Genomic DNA, 17482 nt, shown 5'->3' with positions numbered 1-17482 from the left:
CTTTAAATTATTTTAGAACTGCAGCTAAATTTAATGCCACATGAAAAAACAAAATCAAACGCAGACAAAGTCGCGGGCAAAAGCTAGTAATAAATAGTATTAAATTTTTGGCGGGTATAATTGATACTGAAATCAAAACAAATATTATTCATTCTTGTATGTCTGTAATGTAACGGATTATATGGCACTGCACTGGAAAAAATTGTATACTACAAACTTAAAGTACCAACTTTAGTTTTGCTTAGATATTGTTAAGATCTGATAATTGATAATTATGATTGGAAAGATAGAAGAGCGGGCAGAACTCCTGAATGAATATTGTTGGTAATACCAATACAAACTCTGTAAAATGAATTAATGTTTTCAAATTGCGATTTAGGTTACGGAGCGCAAAATGAGCGTCAGACCTAATTTTAGACGTGTTTATGTTCATACACAGGCCCACCTGTCGATAAAAAGCTAAGGTAATTGAGCAAGGTATCCTGGAGTTTCTGCCATACCATTTACATTAAGAAGCTTCAAAGACGTCCTCCAACGCCACAGCGGTAAACAGCTTCGTGGACATAACATCTCGCTGCAATCTGATCGGCGTCGTAATCTGGTCCTGTATACGGACTGAAATGTGGCATTTTCGTACTTCGATACATCGGTAGTCAATTCAGCATCTCTGTAGTGACCTTAACACCTCCCCCCCATAATCACCACCAATTTTACTTTACTGGATTGGAAGGGCAAATGGACCAGAAAAAAACGAGTTTCCTTTTGGAAGATTTATTTGAATAGTCACACGAAAATCCACAAGTGTAAAACTTGAAATTAATAACTAAAACGCGGAATGGTTTTTGGATTAATCACTATCATCTAAATGAATTTAATTTAAGAACAATTAATAAGGTGACATTGCACAATAAGAAGGTACAAAAAGAAATGTGAACAAAAAATTGCATTATTATTTATTGGATAAAGAAATAAATGAAAATATGTTACATATTTTCGTATCTAATATTTACAAAACTAATCAATAATAGTGGTTAGAAAGCACCCTAATCATAAAACTGCAGCCCTAGTACCAAACCATGATGCAACCAGTGTAATAACAGCAAACCCTTTGGATTGGCTGAAATTCTTATTGGCATCTTAACTGATAGTCCTGAATTGAACCGTTTGAAAAAACAAAAGCATTAATGGAAGCCTTTTTCACAAAAAAGACCAAAGGTTCATTCGTTATGTCAGATGGCGTTGCTTTATAGATTGAATAGGAACTACCCGTACATAATCGCTTCTTCAAGATGGGACCTTCAACTACAAAGTAACAATTGTTAGAATCGGTATACAGTAATCACAGGTTTGGTACTAAGGAGGTCGATATTACTAAACTTAAGCTACGGGAACTAGTGATGGCGGTGGTGTGCGATGTCCTCGGGCGTGTAATCTATTCCTTTGGGGGTGGTTCCTCTGGTTTCTCTTCGGGGTGGTTTCTCTCTGGCTCGTTGCCGTCAGCCCACTTGCCGTCGTACTCCTTTCTGTCCACGTACCGCTCTTCCTCGTACTCCCCTTCACTGCGGTGGCTGTTGCGTTCGGAACAACGAGAGTAGCTGTAATAATCGCGAGTACAACAGTGCAAAAGGAAAGTTAAGTTAAAGCCCTGGACTTATCATGCAACTGGGATCCATTTCAATCCAAAGTGTTATTTCCATATCCTTATCCTTCAGCTACCGTTTGTTTGTGTTAGCAGAACTCGAAAAAAATGGCATTTGAATGACTTGAAATCACATTTTCAAGGGTGTGTCTGATATATAGTTTTTATATTATCTAGGACTATAACTTATAGGTTATAGTGCTCCCCAATAATAATTGATACAACACTTAATCACAACCAAAGCTTGGCCCAGGTTCAGCTATAAAAACCCATCTATATTTTTACTTCGAAAATATTTGTTTTTCTAATGCTCATTATGAACAAATTCAATTGATATCGATATTTAATATCGGGCAGTAAATTAAGACTGTCGAAAAGTCCTTGTTGAATGAAATTTATACTCAAACGAAAATCAAACTATCTGGATTGTGCACCAACCTGTCCCTTTCCTTCTCCCTTCTCTCCGGGCTGTACGATCTGGACCTGCGAGTTCTGTCAGGGCTTCGTGAACGCGAGTAGCGACCGAAGCGGCGATCGCGGAAGTCACGGAATCCACCTCTGTAACATCATTTACTCGTTAGCAAATAATTTTAATTAATCGGCGTATATCTAGCTTCTAGGCCTTTTAACAATATCTCGCCGATCGGCCTTTTTGGTTTCGTGTAGATTACTTAAAACTATTTTTTTTTTATCACAATAGTTAAAGCAATTTCCGTAGAATAGACATTCAAATCTATTTATTTCATGCGTTTGTGTGATAGCGCGCTTGTAGTTAAACGCGTCCAGTATGAGTTCCGTGCGGGGGTAGATATCTGCATGACTAGAGAGAAGAGTAAATGCCCTTACTCTATAATCCCGCGTAAGCGTCATGTCTGTATGTTTACAGTGTCTCTACCATCGGTTTGAAAGGCACAGACTTGGGTTCATGGACACACATACCTGAAGGGACGTCCTCTACCCCCCCCGCCCCGCCTGGGCCGGAAGGGTCGCCCGCCTCGGGAGCGATTGTCGCGCCACTCGTGCTGAAAGCGGCGGCCGTCGTCGCGCCGGAAGTCGCCACGGCCTCGTCCACGGTTGCCGCCGCCATTGTAGGTATGGAAGCGCGGCCTGTAGTAGGTGCCTCGTTCGAAGCCGCCACGACCGCGCCAGTTGCCACGGCGGTTACTGCGTCGCATTCTAGACGACAAGATTAGGTGTAAAAGAAGCATAAATGGGCAAATCCTTCCATCGGGATAGGCCTTTAGTCCAACAGTGGACTTTTGTAGGCTATGATAAAAGCAACTTTTTAATTAAAATTTTGTTAGGACTGACGCGGACCCATTTCTTGACCACTGCATGGCGCCTTGGTGCATTTTTCAGACGTTTCGTCACTGGTTCCTACAATTCCTTTTTCACATGACATATTCGGATTGATGTATCTTTGTTTGAGGGAAAGTCAAACAAAGAAGTGCAATCCGTATATTCTTACAAACTAGGTATCTTTAATAAAAAGAAATAGGCATTTTCTAGGCAAGCCTGTCCATTCTTAGACCATATCTACACTATGAGTTGGTAAAGCGCAAACCTAAAAAAAAAAAATTATAATTTACGATTATTTTATTAAAAAAATATAATTACTAATTAACCATTGTTTGAGACACAAAAGAGGCTGAAGATGACGATGGATATGTATATATATCGTACACACCTTTCTCTGGACATAGAACGGGAACGTGATCGACTGCGCGAGTAGTACGACCGGCTGGCGTCAGAACGTGACCGCGAGCGGGGCGATGCGGAGCGACGTCTGCGTGACGCCACGGAGCCGCTCGCGCTGGACACAGAACGTGAAGCCGAACGAGATCCCGAGCGGAAACGATATTTGCGTGGGCGAGACCTAATAAATTGAAATGATAGTATATTACTGCACATAATTATCCCGTGGTATGCTTGTTAGCCCCTACAGGCTAAATTGACAGTCATATAATATTAGAAGGACAAAGTGGAGAAGTGATTATTAAAATAAAAACAAAAATTAAATTCAAAATAACAAACAAAGATTTTACTTGAATTTAAATTATCAGAATTAGTGTTCACAAGAAAACAGCGCTACTATTATCATATTTTTCTACTATTCTCGTGTTGAGAATAAATGACGTTATTTCATTGCATAATCGAGCAAAGAGCAGATTTTTATTAAAAAACTAGCCGTTGCACGCGTCCTTCGACTGCGTTAATTACGGTTTTTTTACAAATCCCGTGGAAGCCCTTTATTTCCTGGGATAAAAACTAGACTATGTTACTCTCCGTCCTTTAAACTAACACTAAGAAAAGCTTAAATTAATGGAGAAGTATATACATATAAAGTACATACTTATAATTTACGTTTAGATACTGAGCCTTTTTTGCTATCAGTTACATATATTACAATTATTACCTGCTTCTTGATCGCTTCGGTGATCGTCGTGCATCATCCGAGGAGTTGGAGGAATGTCTGCGCGGTGAGGGCGGGGACCGCGGCCTGCGTCCGGAGGGCGTGGGCGGCTTGATTCGAGTCACGAACTGCTCCGGTCGACCATCTCCCACTGACACGGGCGTTTCACCCTCTTGCGCCAGGCGGAACGAGCCGAACTTGTCTAGCACTATGTTGCCTTTGCGGACCGGCTGTAGACAAATATAGATGAAACTATTAGATAAAGCTAGTAGTTTGGCATCTGCCTCTTAGTACTCCAAAGTAAATTGGACCTAAGTTGGTTAATCCCCGATTTAGAGGCGCAAATATTGATCGATTATTTTACAAGCGTCTGTGAAGGGCGCCGGTAGTGTATACGTGTGGACGAACTTGAACTCCAAAAGTAGGTTCATTAAATATATTTTACTCTGATGTTAGTTTTCTATATAAAAAAATGACTGCGCTCTTAACAAAAACAATTGTTTTGGCTCCTATCTTAAATTTTAATCGAATTTAAAGCGTATCTGACTCCTACACTACGTTACTGACTAACTACTAGCGTTTTTACGTCGTTCTAGGAAATCAGAACAGCAATTTTATCTAATTTTTTTACCCTTTACATGTTATATCAACTATTATATATTGTACCTTCGCAATTAGATGTTAACAAGGTAAGGACCTAGAACCATGAGTACTCACTATTGAGGCTCGATTTGACGTTTGATTTCAAGTTTGAATTAAGAATGTGTAACAAAACAATTAAACATGGTGGAACAAAACCAAAGGTAAAACCAAACCAAGGTAAAAAGAAAAACCACGAATAGTTACCGGTGCATGCGGGTGTTGCTGGTGCGAATGCGCAGCGTGCAGCTCAGTGCCGGGTGGGTCGGGTTCGCGGCTCGTCTTTGGCGGCGGCGCACTGGGCAAAGGCGGCGGCTCTTTCATAGCCATGGCACGACGAACTGACACGTTCTTATCACCAGGCGAAGGCTGTATACATACATACAGGTAATACTTTTATTATCTTTGCTTGTTAGACACATAAGTTGCTCGGTATATCTTCAATGAATGTCCCATTTGTAGGATCTAAGAGAGAGGGTGCTGAGGTAAAGCTACCGATTGAAGTACAGTCTCGATGGTTTATGTGCTGCATAGCTACCAACAACACGTTATTATTACCAGGCTAAGCCTGTATACAGGTAATGCTTTTACTATCTTTGCTTAATAGACACATGAGATATACTCAGGATCTTTATAAAGTACTTGAGGAATCTTAGAGAGGGGTGCTGAGGTAAACACAACACTAAGCTAGCGGTTGAGGTACAGCTACCAATAATACTTAGTTATGACCTGCGGAGTATGCATAGAGGACTAGTTTTACTATATTTGTTTATTAGACCCATAAATACAGACAATCCTTTTATTTTACTTATTTATTAGCTACCTGAACTATGGCCTGAAACTTCATTATTAATGTCCTATTCTTGGGATTTAAGGATTTGAGGGTGAAGTACCGAGACTATTTGGTAATGGTTGTGGGTGTGATTGGTAACACTCTTCATGTAGCTAAGAAGAGTGTTATAAAGTACTTGAGGAATCTTAGAGAGGGGTGCTGAGGTAAACACAACACTAAGCTAGCGGTTGAGGTACAGCTACCAATAATACTTAGTTATGACCTGCGGAGTATGCATAGAGGACTAGTTTTACTATATTTGTTTATTAGACCCATAAATACAGACAATCCTTTTATTTTACTTATTTATTAGCTACCTGAACTATGGCCTGAAACTTCATTATTAATGTCCTATTCTTGGGATTTAAGGATTTGAGGGTGAAGTACCGAGACTATTTGGTAATGGTTGTGGGTGTGATTGGTAACACTCTTCATGTAGCTAAGAAGAGTGTTACCAATCACACCCACAATCACTTGCACATTTTAGATGCACACACATATTGATACATGCATTTTTTAGTTTTGTGTCCTATTTTTAGTTTTAGATTACGATATAGTGTTAATAATAAATTATTAGCATGATGAATACTCCTACTGCTGCAAGGCTCTTCTTCTGTATTTCAGTTGACACCAAATTAACCACTGGGGAACGTTACCAAAAAAAAAGGCCCAAACCATTTTACCCAGCTAAGTTTGTTGTGGGCTCTTCTTAGATTAGGGCGCGTTTGGAACCCTCGTAGGTTTACTAATAACGTTTATAATAAAGGTAAAACTAAAAGTCTAGTTAATAGTAATTACCTTGGGGTGTTCCTGGGAATCATCAGAACTATCTTCAAATGCATAGCGCTCTTTGTATCCCTTCGGTACCGCTGATTCTTTCTTCTTTACCCTACTAACAAGTACGTAAGTGAGTTTATAACAAAATAATAAATTTCCAATTTCCCTTAAAAATTGATCCAAGCCATCACATTTTTAAAGAAAAAAATGTCATGTTGTTATCGTAAATCTGTCACTGATTGAATTATTTGACAGATAAACGTAACTCCGGCGTTACGTTTTTTAAATTGACAACTTAACACTAGGCAGATGCCCTTTGCACACCATATCAACACATATTTGAGTAGAGTTGCTGTGAAAGACTAAAGTATGTGAAGCTTCATTGTTTTAGAGCTCGGCGTAACTATAACCGGAACGATAGGATATCCGTAATGAAAATGTATCCATTATGGTAACCGAATCTGATATAGAAGAAGTCGGAAAGAGGCAGAGTTTAAGCGAGATATGTTTTGACTGGCATAACATGCATTAATTAAATTCGAGGCTAAGCTGCAATTATCACTCATCCATTCTTGTAGGATTTTGTTTTATTAAAATCTGTAACTAAATGTCTGAAATAATTTTGTATACATATCACACACATCACTTGTATTATTTAGAATATAGGCTAAGCAACAAAATAGGTCATTCTTTCTTTTAGGATTACATTTGTAATTCCTTTTATTTAAAAGCAATTACTAATTATTATCCATAACTAAATGCATCCATCAGATAGTCTGAAATAATTTCATATCCATTAGCCATAAACTGTAGTGTTATCCACATATTATCCATAACTTTCCTCTATTGAGATCCGCAAGATACCGGATCTGAAGGCCTTAAAGAAGTCACTCACGGTTCTTTGACAGCGCTCATTGACATTTTCCACTTCGGCTTCTCGAGTGGCAGCGGCGGCGCTTGGTCGATGGGACTAACGGAACCGCGTCCATCGCGTTTTCCTAACACTTCTTTCTCTACCATAACATGGTATGCGCTAAGCTTGGACTCCAGCTCTTCAAGTCCGTGCATTTCGTCTAGTATCCGGCTGTTTGGGAAATTTATTGTTTGTTTTATAAATGTAAGTATTTAATAAATTGTATGCAATGAATGTTGCAGTACATATAAAAAAAAAAAGGTTTCTATACAGTGTGTTTCACTGTTTTTTTCAATGAATACCATGCAATCTGAAATCTTTAGATGGCAGGATGAGTTGAGTAGTGCCAACAGGTAAGAATAGGAAAAGGATAGTACTACTAAATGAAATCTGCCATCTGAAGATTTTGGATAAAATGATAGTTATTAATTATTAATTTGGGGCGAAAAATTTCGAACCAAAAACGAGGTCCTATTTGATGCTGAACATAAATATAAAAGTCCACATCAAAGAATCAAAGTATGTACACTTTTTGAAATTGGTATGCATTAATGCTCAACATTATTTTATAAGTAAACATCAAGCATTCTAAAGTATGAATACTTTTTAAAATAGGTGTGCATCTTATCTTCTTGTAACTAAACACACTGTCTATTGCATACACTTTTTTCATAAAAATGATAACAGCATCTGTTTATAGGAGTATCTCAACTTTCACTTTTAAGTCGAAAAAATAAAAGGACAAAAGGGACATAATGATTTACCTCTTTTCGTGCTTCCGCTCATATTCGCCTTCAGAACTTAGATCCCTCTTGGATTTTCCTTTTAGTTCTTTCCTTTAACAAATATTAAAAAACATCACATAACATGTCTTGAAAATTGCAAATATTTATTTGTTTAACAAATAAAATTAAGGTTTGTTACCTAATAGCATCCCTTAATTTCTTATCGCCTATATTTTCTAAGTCACGGAGCGTGTACTCGGCATTGTTGCTCATGCGAGATAATTTTGACTTTCTCTTCTCTTCTCTTTCTGCCTCTTTGCGCTTACGTTTTGATTCCTTTTTCTTTTTCCTAAATAAAATGACAACAAATTTAGTTTTTTTTTAAGTAAACATCATAATATTGTGGTTTACGAAATATTCAATATATATAATATAATATCTAAAAAGGTAAAATAAATTAATGTTTGCAATATTGTGTTTTTCCGCCAAGAAATTGTAGCAATGCGACGTTTTCAATTTTAGCCTAGTAAAGTAGGACCCAGGTTATTTTCATTCACTTCACACTCACCCAGAACAGGTTCAACTTAAAGTTGAAGGACAGATCTAAGCAGACTCTGCATGGAGGCTGCGGACACGCCGCTGTAGTTAATCTGGTCCTGCCCCGCGTTGATTTATAAATATATATATATACATATAAATTTCTTCCAGCATAGAAACTGCTGCTGTCACTGTCGGCAACCAATACTTGCTGGAAGATCTAGACAGCGGCGTCACTATAGATTGTAACCAGACTACGTGACACCAGAGACCAGGCGAAAATCCTCAGCCACCTTAGAGATATTTTGTGCAATTCGATATCTAGAGCGACATAGTTGTATTATACCTAAATTTACGCTTGTACTAACTTATCCTTCTTTTTCTTTTTCTTCTTATCATGATCAGCACCGGGTTGCGTCTGTTGGCCGAGCTCTTGCATCTTACGGTTGCGCTTATATTGAGCTGTCTCTTCCAAAAAGTGACGAACTTTCTCTTCATAGTCCGAATCTTCTTTGGTCATTTCTAAGAACTTTCGTACCTGATCATAAAACACAATAAGGTTACTTACAAATTATTTCATGTAATTCACAACAAAGCAACAACCTAGAGAGTTCAGCCAGACCATATTAATATTTTTTGGACGAGTGACAGGCCTTTAGTTTCCTGCCCCTTTTCCAATTTGCTTTTTGACGAGTGACAGGAGCTTACAGGCCTGTCACTCGCTAATACCTTGCACGACAATCCGAGGTTGTCTTTAGAGTGTGGACTACCACCTTCCAGCAGGCGACAGTCGGTATTCTACTGTTTCTGAACGAAAATCAAAACGCGTATAATCAATAGAAAATTTTTAATAATTTGAAAGGACAAGCTCTTCTTCTTCTTCTCAGGGACATTTGAAGAGTCCAACTTGTGCAGCCTCTTAGTTGAAATGATCGAAATTAGTCGTAGAACGCTGTCTAGTGACAGGATGGTTTCCTAGTATTGTCACCAGATGGCGCTTCTTGGATATCATATAAATCCTAGTTAACTTTCACGCGATCGGATAAGTAAACGTAGGTCGAAAACACAAACACACACTTTGCACACTGTACTGTAGTTTGTGTTACCTTTAACTCGTAATCGATATCTGCCTGCGAGCGCATTGGCGCACTGTTCGGCTCTTCGATGGGTGGCGGCGGCTGGTAACCGTAAGGGTGGTTGAACTGCGAGTTGTGGGTTCGCGACGCCGAGTCAGCGTCTCCCAGCATAGCCATGCGTTTGCTGAGCGGTGATAGCGAACGTTGCCGCTTGTTGTTGGAATGTGAGCGACGTTTCTTCTTGCGATTAGGTCCTTCCGACTCTGAAAACGTGCATTCTCTGAATCGATGGCATAACAGGTGTTTCTAGATTATCCAACCCGTTTAATATGGGATACTGATCAGTCTTATTGGGCATACCCTAATAGCTCATTGCACAGAGTTTTCAGGGTAAACATGAAGCTAAAAATGTAATGGTATGGTATTGGTACTTTAAATTGTTTTATTTCTAACTTTCCTAAATTGACATAACTCTAAACTCACTACAAACAAAAAGCATCTGGAAATGGATTTAATAGAACTTTCATACCCCTTACATGCTAACTAGCCCACTAAGACTATTGTTCTGCACTTACTACCACCGGGTGAGATTGCAGCCAAGGGCTTACTTTTAGTGAAATAAAATAAAACAAAGAATTATTTGACGCTTCTTTTATATAGAGATAAGTAGTAAATCTCAAATAATTTCAATTTAGAAAAAATGTGTGAGGGAGATATTAAGATGCTCATGATAAATCTCACACTTCAATAAGCCCACATTTGAACTAATATAGCTGCATTAAACAAATTTAATACTGTCTAGACCGAAAAGTAGGCATTTGAATAGATCCTGGTATTAATAAAACGTAGACGAAAATGGATTTTTATACAACATCGTTGTCGCGTTTTATGTTCCAAATTTAAACTAAATGACAATGATGCATTTTCTTAATAATTTATAAGTTTCTTTTGTTAAAAATGTTTCAGCAAATCATATGTTGATGCGGTTTCCATAGATTATTGTAGGTTTTTTAGTATAGCATGCAAATCATTTACAGTATGTGACAGGATAGCTTTTTGCAAATAAACTGTAATTACAATAATATTTAAAACTATTCTCACCACTAGAATCTGATGATGTGGAAGATGATTCAGACGAAGAACTAGAACTAGAAGAATCACTTGATGATGAAGATGAGCTGCTAGATCTCTTCTTCTTTCCCTTCCCTCGCTTTTTCTTCTTCTTTTTGTCCTTCTTCTCTGTCAAATTCAGCAACTGTTTCAGTGTCTCTTTCATCTCAAATGATTTAGCTCCTGTCAATCCAGGCAAAAGTAGCTCATCAGGCTCTATCAAAGGTTTTACTGTAGATGTTTTGCTCTTAAGGAAATCTAACGAATTCTGAGCCTCCTCATGAAACGGTATTATTGCTAAGCAATCTTCATAGGCTTTCTGTGCTTCTGCTATTTTATTCTCATCTTCATAGCTACGTCCGAGTGCTACCAATGTTTCCCCTAAATACTTTCGAGCATTAGCATGGTTTGGGTTAAGTTTCAAGGAGGTTTCAAAGTCTTCAATTGCCTTCTTAAATGTTCCACTGTTGGCATAAAGAGCACCTCTTGCAACAAGACCTTCAACATTTCTAGGATCTATACTTAAAGCTTTATTTAGGCACTGGAATGCTTCTGAATGTCTTCCAGCTTTAAAATGTTCTATCCCTTCAGCTACCGACCGGAATGCCCATTTACTGGCTTGTGCTTGACGTAGTTCATCTGCATAATCAGTCAACGCAAATCCTCCTCTGTTTGAACAAAAAGAAAATAAAAATGAACCCATGTTTACTTGAAGTATTAAAAAAGTAAGAGATATTTGTTAATGGATAATATTATTTACCTCAATGATGCAATATTGGTGCAATGCATGTTAGAGATTCCAAGGAGTTCAGAGAGGTATTGGACGCAGTTTGGGTTATTGAAGCCTGGGCTCTTCTCCAAAATGGCTTCATAGCTTTCTCCCTTCATTTCCATAGTTTTCCTGGCAAAAAATGACTAATGAGAAACAAGGAAGTTTTGCAAAACTAACTTTTATTCCTTTTTATTAAGATGGAGTTATTCCACTATTATTTAACTGTAAATAACTTGAATATAAATTGAATGAATCATCTCAAGAATGGATTCCTAAGTCTGTCAGAAGTCACACATACTCATCCTCACCTGTTCCTTTAGAGCTGTTCAAAAAATGTTATTTTACTTGAATTTTATTGCTTTCACACACAAATATAACATCATAGATAAGTTGATGCTGCTTCGACTATGTGACGTTAATATTACCAATATGTCTCAGCTACAGTCACAGCGTAATGTAGGTATGAATAAGTCTTGTTGGGGTCTGATGCTACACCTAGAAAAAACACCCTAAAATAAGAGAGGAGCTGTTTCCTTTCATAGCCTGCATAACTGTGTCATGTACACAATGACGAACTGCGCCGCTTGTCAAACTATTGTATCATCTTTGGGAGCCTCGCATCAGCTAAATACTTAATGGCCGGGAAGTCCATTTATAATAAATAAATAACGCCAACATCCGACAAATGCTGATTTACATTAAAGTCCAATCAATGTTTTGATACAATGCTGCAATATTAAATATTAGTTTTAATACAGAAATACACATTCTGTTTATAGACATCAGAAAGAGACCCTAAGTTTATTTACTGACCTTTTCCATGTGCGCAAAGTGATATTGATTTTGACAGAAATCATATGAAGGTAAAGGATGCATCCAAAGTCAAACAATGCTTACAAACAACATCCATTGCTATATTCCAATATATATAGAGTTTTGTCAATTTCAAAACAATATTTTTGTGCATTGAGTCACTAAATTGATGTTTTGTTTAAATTTGTACTGAAAAAGTGACCAGAAAACAGTGAAAACATTTATCCACAAAAGCACTTCTCACATAATGTTTCTTATATTTGCATTTTAAAATTCAAACTAAAAGAAAACTGTGAAACAAACCACGGATACAACAGTATTTTTTAATAACAATTGTTTCTTGGCTGCATTATCCATTGTAAAAATTTGTAAATCCATTATTTAAATCTTCCCTTTTTCTATACATAGATTTTTTTCTTATAGCCTTGTAGGACGTCATTCAATTTCATACGGCTGTTACTTCATGTTGTGTACTTTCTCTCAAGTCATTATTTTATAGTCATCGACAGCTTCTCTTCACTATCAAGTTGTTATGTTAGGACATCTTCACAATAATAAATACATATAAAAACATAAAAAATGTGAGATAAAATGTGACCAACCCTGCAAAAGTGTATGAAAACTGTGGTTTAAAATGTGTTTTACGAGGCGTTACATACTTGTAGACGAGCGGAAAGTCGTCAGTGCTGAGGAGTCCGAGGGGCGGCTTAGGCGGAGGGTCGTCGGGCCCCCGAGTGATGCCCTTCATGCCGCAAACCATTTTGTCAGTGTCAGGAATGACTTCAATAACTTCGCAGCAAACTGTGTCATTCATAAGGTAGTTTCTTGACACATTTTTCTTGTCCACTGCTGGTATGATATTTCCCACGGGTAAAAATGCCTGCAAAAGGTAATGCTTTTCTTACTCTAATTCAGAATAAGTATGTACTGGGAAATCGTATACACGATATTTAACTGTCTCTGTATTGTAATAACAATTTCTTCATATTCAAGTAAAGATATGAATAATTTCAAATTAAATAACAGTAATTTATACTTTAAAGAATGGTAGAACCATTTACTTATTACAAGTGGTTTACTAAAGTCAAAATCACACAAGCTTAATACCATTCCAGTATTATAATTTATTTCAGTTATAAATATTTGAAACAAACTGCTAGACTTTCATTTATGTATTCAAGAAAACAATATAAAGGCAAGGCTAATGAATTAATTTGTATAATTTTTTTTTAACAACTCAACTGAACAATTATACAAAGGCCACTAATATTTTAATTTATTAAAAAGTTGTCCTGAACCTTCCATTGTATGTAAGCAGGTTAGTGTACAACAATTTTGTGTACTATTTCAAAAAGTACACATTATTTCTTAACCAAATAATTTAACATGGATGAAATATTTACCTTAACATTGATATCAGCAACATATCTGGATGTGGGCCCAGCTGTACATAGCACCTTCAACATCATTCCTGATGCAGTTCTGTTGATCACCGCTCCAATGATTAACTCTCCAGTCTTCACATTCTAAACCAAACATTTCACAAAAATGTTTTAATGACAATATAATATGTAGGACTACAGATCACAAGGTCCTGGGGCGGAAGGTTGAATTTGGCCAGTAATTAAAGGGTATTGAATATTTCTGTCAACATTTTTTGTATCAGCCCAGTTTAGGACTTTTGTGGTGTTCACCACATATGCGGGGAGCATGTAAAGCTACATGACCCACTTATTATCGGTAAAATGTGATAATATAATTGTTTAAGGCATCAGCAGTGATGAAATGTGAAAAAACTAGACCATAATTATACAATAACTCTAGAACTGTGGTGCTATTAGTATAGATAGTTTATTAAGTTTAAGTTTAATTTTATTTATTACTTTTAAGACATCAATATTAATTATTTTAATCCGATTTAATTCATTTTTGTTTTGTTTTGTCTCCTAATAATTGATTAAGTTAATTTTTTTATTGTAATTTAGCTTTAAATATTTATACTTTTATACTTTTAAAGGTTTATATTAACTGACTAATAATTAATTGTAAATAATTTATAAGAATGACTTTTTACATTTTAATGCATTCACAGCATGCATTAAAATGTAAAAAGTCATTAAATAGTTGAACATTTACTATGTGACTCATTCCAAAAAAAAAAAAAAAGCATGTTTTAATGTATCTACTGTTGGTTGTCCTTTATAAATAAATAAATAAATAAATAGAGGGAATTTTCTTCTGACTAGTGATGGGTTAACTTATAGAGTGAAATAAAAAAAATGACAGATTAGCGGATGCTAATTGACTTGTGACAGTAACGAGCCTTGTTTGTTAGCTTTTAATTGAATGAAACTGCTATATGTTTTGTATGAAAATTCTCACTTAAGATTAATTTCAATAGATTGTTTTCTCTAGGTAGTAGGAAGTTCACTGGGTCATCTAGTTAACAATAAATAGCAGAAAAGTACTTACATCAAAAAAATGTCTCAATCTTGCTGATTTGTCCACATTTAAAAAGGTTTCAAATGGCGGCATCAGTGCATATAAGTCTGTAACAAATAAATAGGTGAAAACAAAAACACAACTAGTAAATATTAATATTTGGTATGGATGATTGCTTAGTAACTTTTGCAACCCTCCCTTAGTTTTGGAGCACTGTAAGTATTAGGTTGGGAGGTTCGGTTTCTGGCAGGGGCAATATGGGAATTTATAATTTTTGAATTTTGTCTGATCTAGTCTGGTTCCTTTGACTTTGGCTGTGGTAAGTTACCACTCTACAGACGAAGACATGCTAAGCAATTTAGTGTTCTGATAAGGGGGTATTACTAGCATACTCCCTAACAGGTCAGTCCACTAGTCTTAGACTGCATCTTCACTTACCAACAGATGTGTTCACACTCAAGGGCTAGCTAGCTTGTAGTTGATTAAAATGAAAACCTCAGTACAGTAAAAATTATTAGATAAGAGAACAGCCAGTTTTATCAGTTTATCTACTTTGGTAGCAAACCAATAATATATATTGTACATAATATTTAATAAATAAATAGACATGTTTAAAACCACTTTACTTCTACAACTAAAAAGGACAGCAAAGCTTTTGAAAACTATAGTTTATAAAAAAAAATGTGTAAACAGACCAATAATTTGTGATATATATATAATAGACACTACAGTTACATCTTGGATTTCAAGTGTTTAAGACAATTTTGAAATCCAAGATATAACTGTAGTGTAGTGTTGAGACTGAGTCATTACTCAACTATTTTTTATAACTTTGTATGGTCAACATATTTGAAAGATAATGTAGGTGTTGTGTGGGTGAGATAGGTGGTCTCATACCACATAAGGAATCAGATAGTAACTTAATAATTCTGTCATAGATTGGTGAAAGTTAAAATTAGCAGCTGCTTAGCTTAATCTCTCTCTAGCATCTCTAATATCGACATAAGTGAAATGTGACTTAAGTAAGTTATCTGTTGAGAAAATTTGCATATTACACAATATTAACTCATATATTTTATAGGAGTCTATTGTACAATACATTGATTGCTAAGATTATCACTAATATAGAAGTTGGTTTAAAACAAAAATTACCCCCCTAATTTTGTTACTATTTGGAAAGGGTAAATATAAGGTACTGTAGAATGCAAAATAGCCAAAGCGAGTGGTTGTATTAAATTATTATATCATAGTAGTAATATATTGGTTCCACTGTGGCATTGTACAGGTTACCTTGTACGAATTTCTAAAATGTTCGAATCTTCGTCTAGTGCAGCGCAAAATTATTTTTGTTCAGTGAACTATATCTGGCAATCAGTAAAGTTACATTGTTCACATAACAAACATGAAACTTGTTGTTCACATGAAACTTGTTAGGAATAAGCAATACTCACTGTCTTCTGGAGTTATCGCTTCAGCTCCCAAGCTTGACGAAGATGGAGTATCTTCCATTACCGTAGCATCAAACAAGACATTAGCTTCCTTAGCAATGAATTGATGGAGCTTTAACCGTTTACTACGGTCTTGGAAGGTAAGATGTTTATGCCTGGATTGGTACACAGCAAAATCTAGCGGTCCAACGCCTATCTTCGCCAAATCCTCTTCACCTCGCTCGGCCTCCCACGTTTTTTGTAATTGCTGTCCATGGTAGTTTATGGATTGCGCCACTAATGCCGCATCCAGCGGCGGATCCATATTGATGTGCTGCAAGAAAATTGGTTATTCAGTACACGATACTTGTCTATAAGAATGTATGTTCATAGTTAATCGATGAATATATACGCCGCCTTCGGCGACTCCGCCATTTTGGAACAATGCGACGCGATGTTAGAATGTACCTAGTTAATAAGCTATTCTTAAAATAAATACCTTAAACACAATTAATCAGCGATCCTTTATTTGTTTATTACCCAAAGTTTAAAACGATTCGTAGTTCAAGTAATATTTAAGTATTGCACACAGGAACTACACATTTTACTTGATTTCACAAATCAAGATGGCGATTGACGACACAGACTAATCAGTATTCAGTGACAATGTTTTTTTTTTAAATATCTGTGTGGCTCCGAGTTCTAGTTTTTTTAAGAGTGGAAAAAATAGTATGGACTCCAGCCCAAAGCAATCTGTGATGACAACAACCGGGTAAGGTTCGGTCTTAAATAAAGATTCTTGATGTAGATCTCAATGTACTCTTTATCTATATCTTCTTCAAACTTGAAGATAGATTAGATGTTGTGGTTTTAGAATATGTTTCATGACCGACAACTTGCCTGACGTTGAACCCTCCTTGGGAATTTAAATCCACGTACCACGTAGTGGGCACAGGCACAGTAAATATATTTAAGTATATAATTACTGTGGCACAGGGCTCAATTCTCTTAGGACTTAAGATAGACTGATTAAGAGCATAAACCCACCAGGATGCTCCAATGCTGGTAAATTAATTATTTTTGAATACAGTATACGTTCCTTAATTTTACTGAAACTGTATTGAATTATGTATTTCTTTTTACGATTAAATAAATCAGCTAAACTTATCATGAATTAATGCATAACAAAGAACTTGAAATAGTATCCTGAATTTGTTGATCAGTAGGTATCTAATGAACTGTTTTGCCGTTTATTTCATTAATTGTTTATAGCCTTGTAGCTATAATATATCTCTCTACATTACTTACTCGATCGCATACAGTTACACATACGAGTATGATAAATAAGTATATTTTTTTTCCCCATC

General features: G+C 36.3%; 1 protein-coding gene across 4 annotated transcripts; it reads right to left on the bottom strand.

The window, feature by feature from the left end:
* Positions 1–755: 755 nt before the first annotated feature.
* On the bottom strand, positions 756–16750 carry LOC120636183 (tetratricopeptide repeat protein 14 homolog). Of its 4 annotated transcripts, none has more exons than XM_039907534.1 (19): positions 16615–16750; positions 16140–16449; positions 14719–14795; positions 13650–13772; positions 12906–13126; positions 11422–11562; positions 10653–11329; positions 9582–9814; positions 8844–9013; positions 8138–8287; positions 7978–8049; positions 7196–7384; positions 6322–6415; positions 4899–5060; positions 4056–4282; positions 3327–3515; positions 2579–2815; positions 2078–2197; positions 756–1595 (listed from the first exon to the last, which is right to left on the bottom strand). In XM_039907534.1, exons 2-19 carry the CDS (start codon positions 16438–16440, stop codon positions 1433–1435), a joined length of 3546 nt encoding a protein of 1181 aa, XP_039763468.1. In that variant the 5' UTR covers positions 16441–16449; positions 16615–16750; the 3' UTR covers positions 756–1432. The 4 variants fall into 4 exon arrangements, with proteins under 4 accessions (XP_039763468.1, XP_039763493.1, XP_039763477.1 ...); XM_039907559.1 differs by having other exon boundaries at positions 756–1568; XM_039907543.1 differs by having other exon boundaries at positions 6322–6412.
* Positions 16751–17482: the final 732 nt, after the last annotated feature.

The sequence above is a fragment of the Pararge aegeria genome, chromosome 3 (assembly GCF_905163445.1).
Source record: "Pararge aegeria chromosome 3, ilParAegt1.1, whole genome shotgun sequence".
NCBI classification, from domain to species: domain Eukaryota; kingdom Metazoa; phylum Arthropoda; class Insecta; order Lepidoptera; family Nymphalidae; genus Pararge; species Pararge aegeria.
This window is presented reverse-complemented; position numbering and strand designations above follow the sequence as displayed.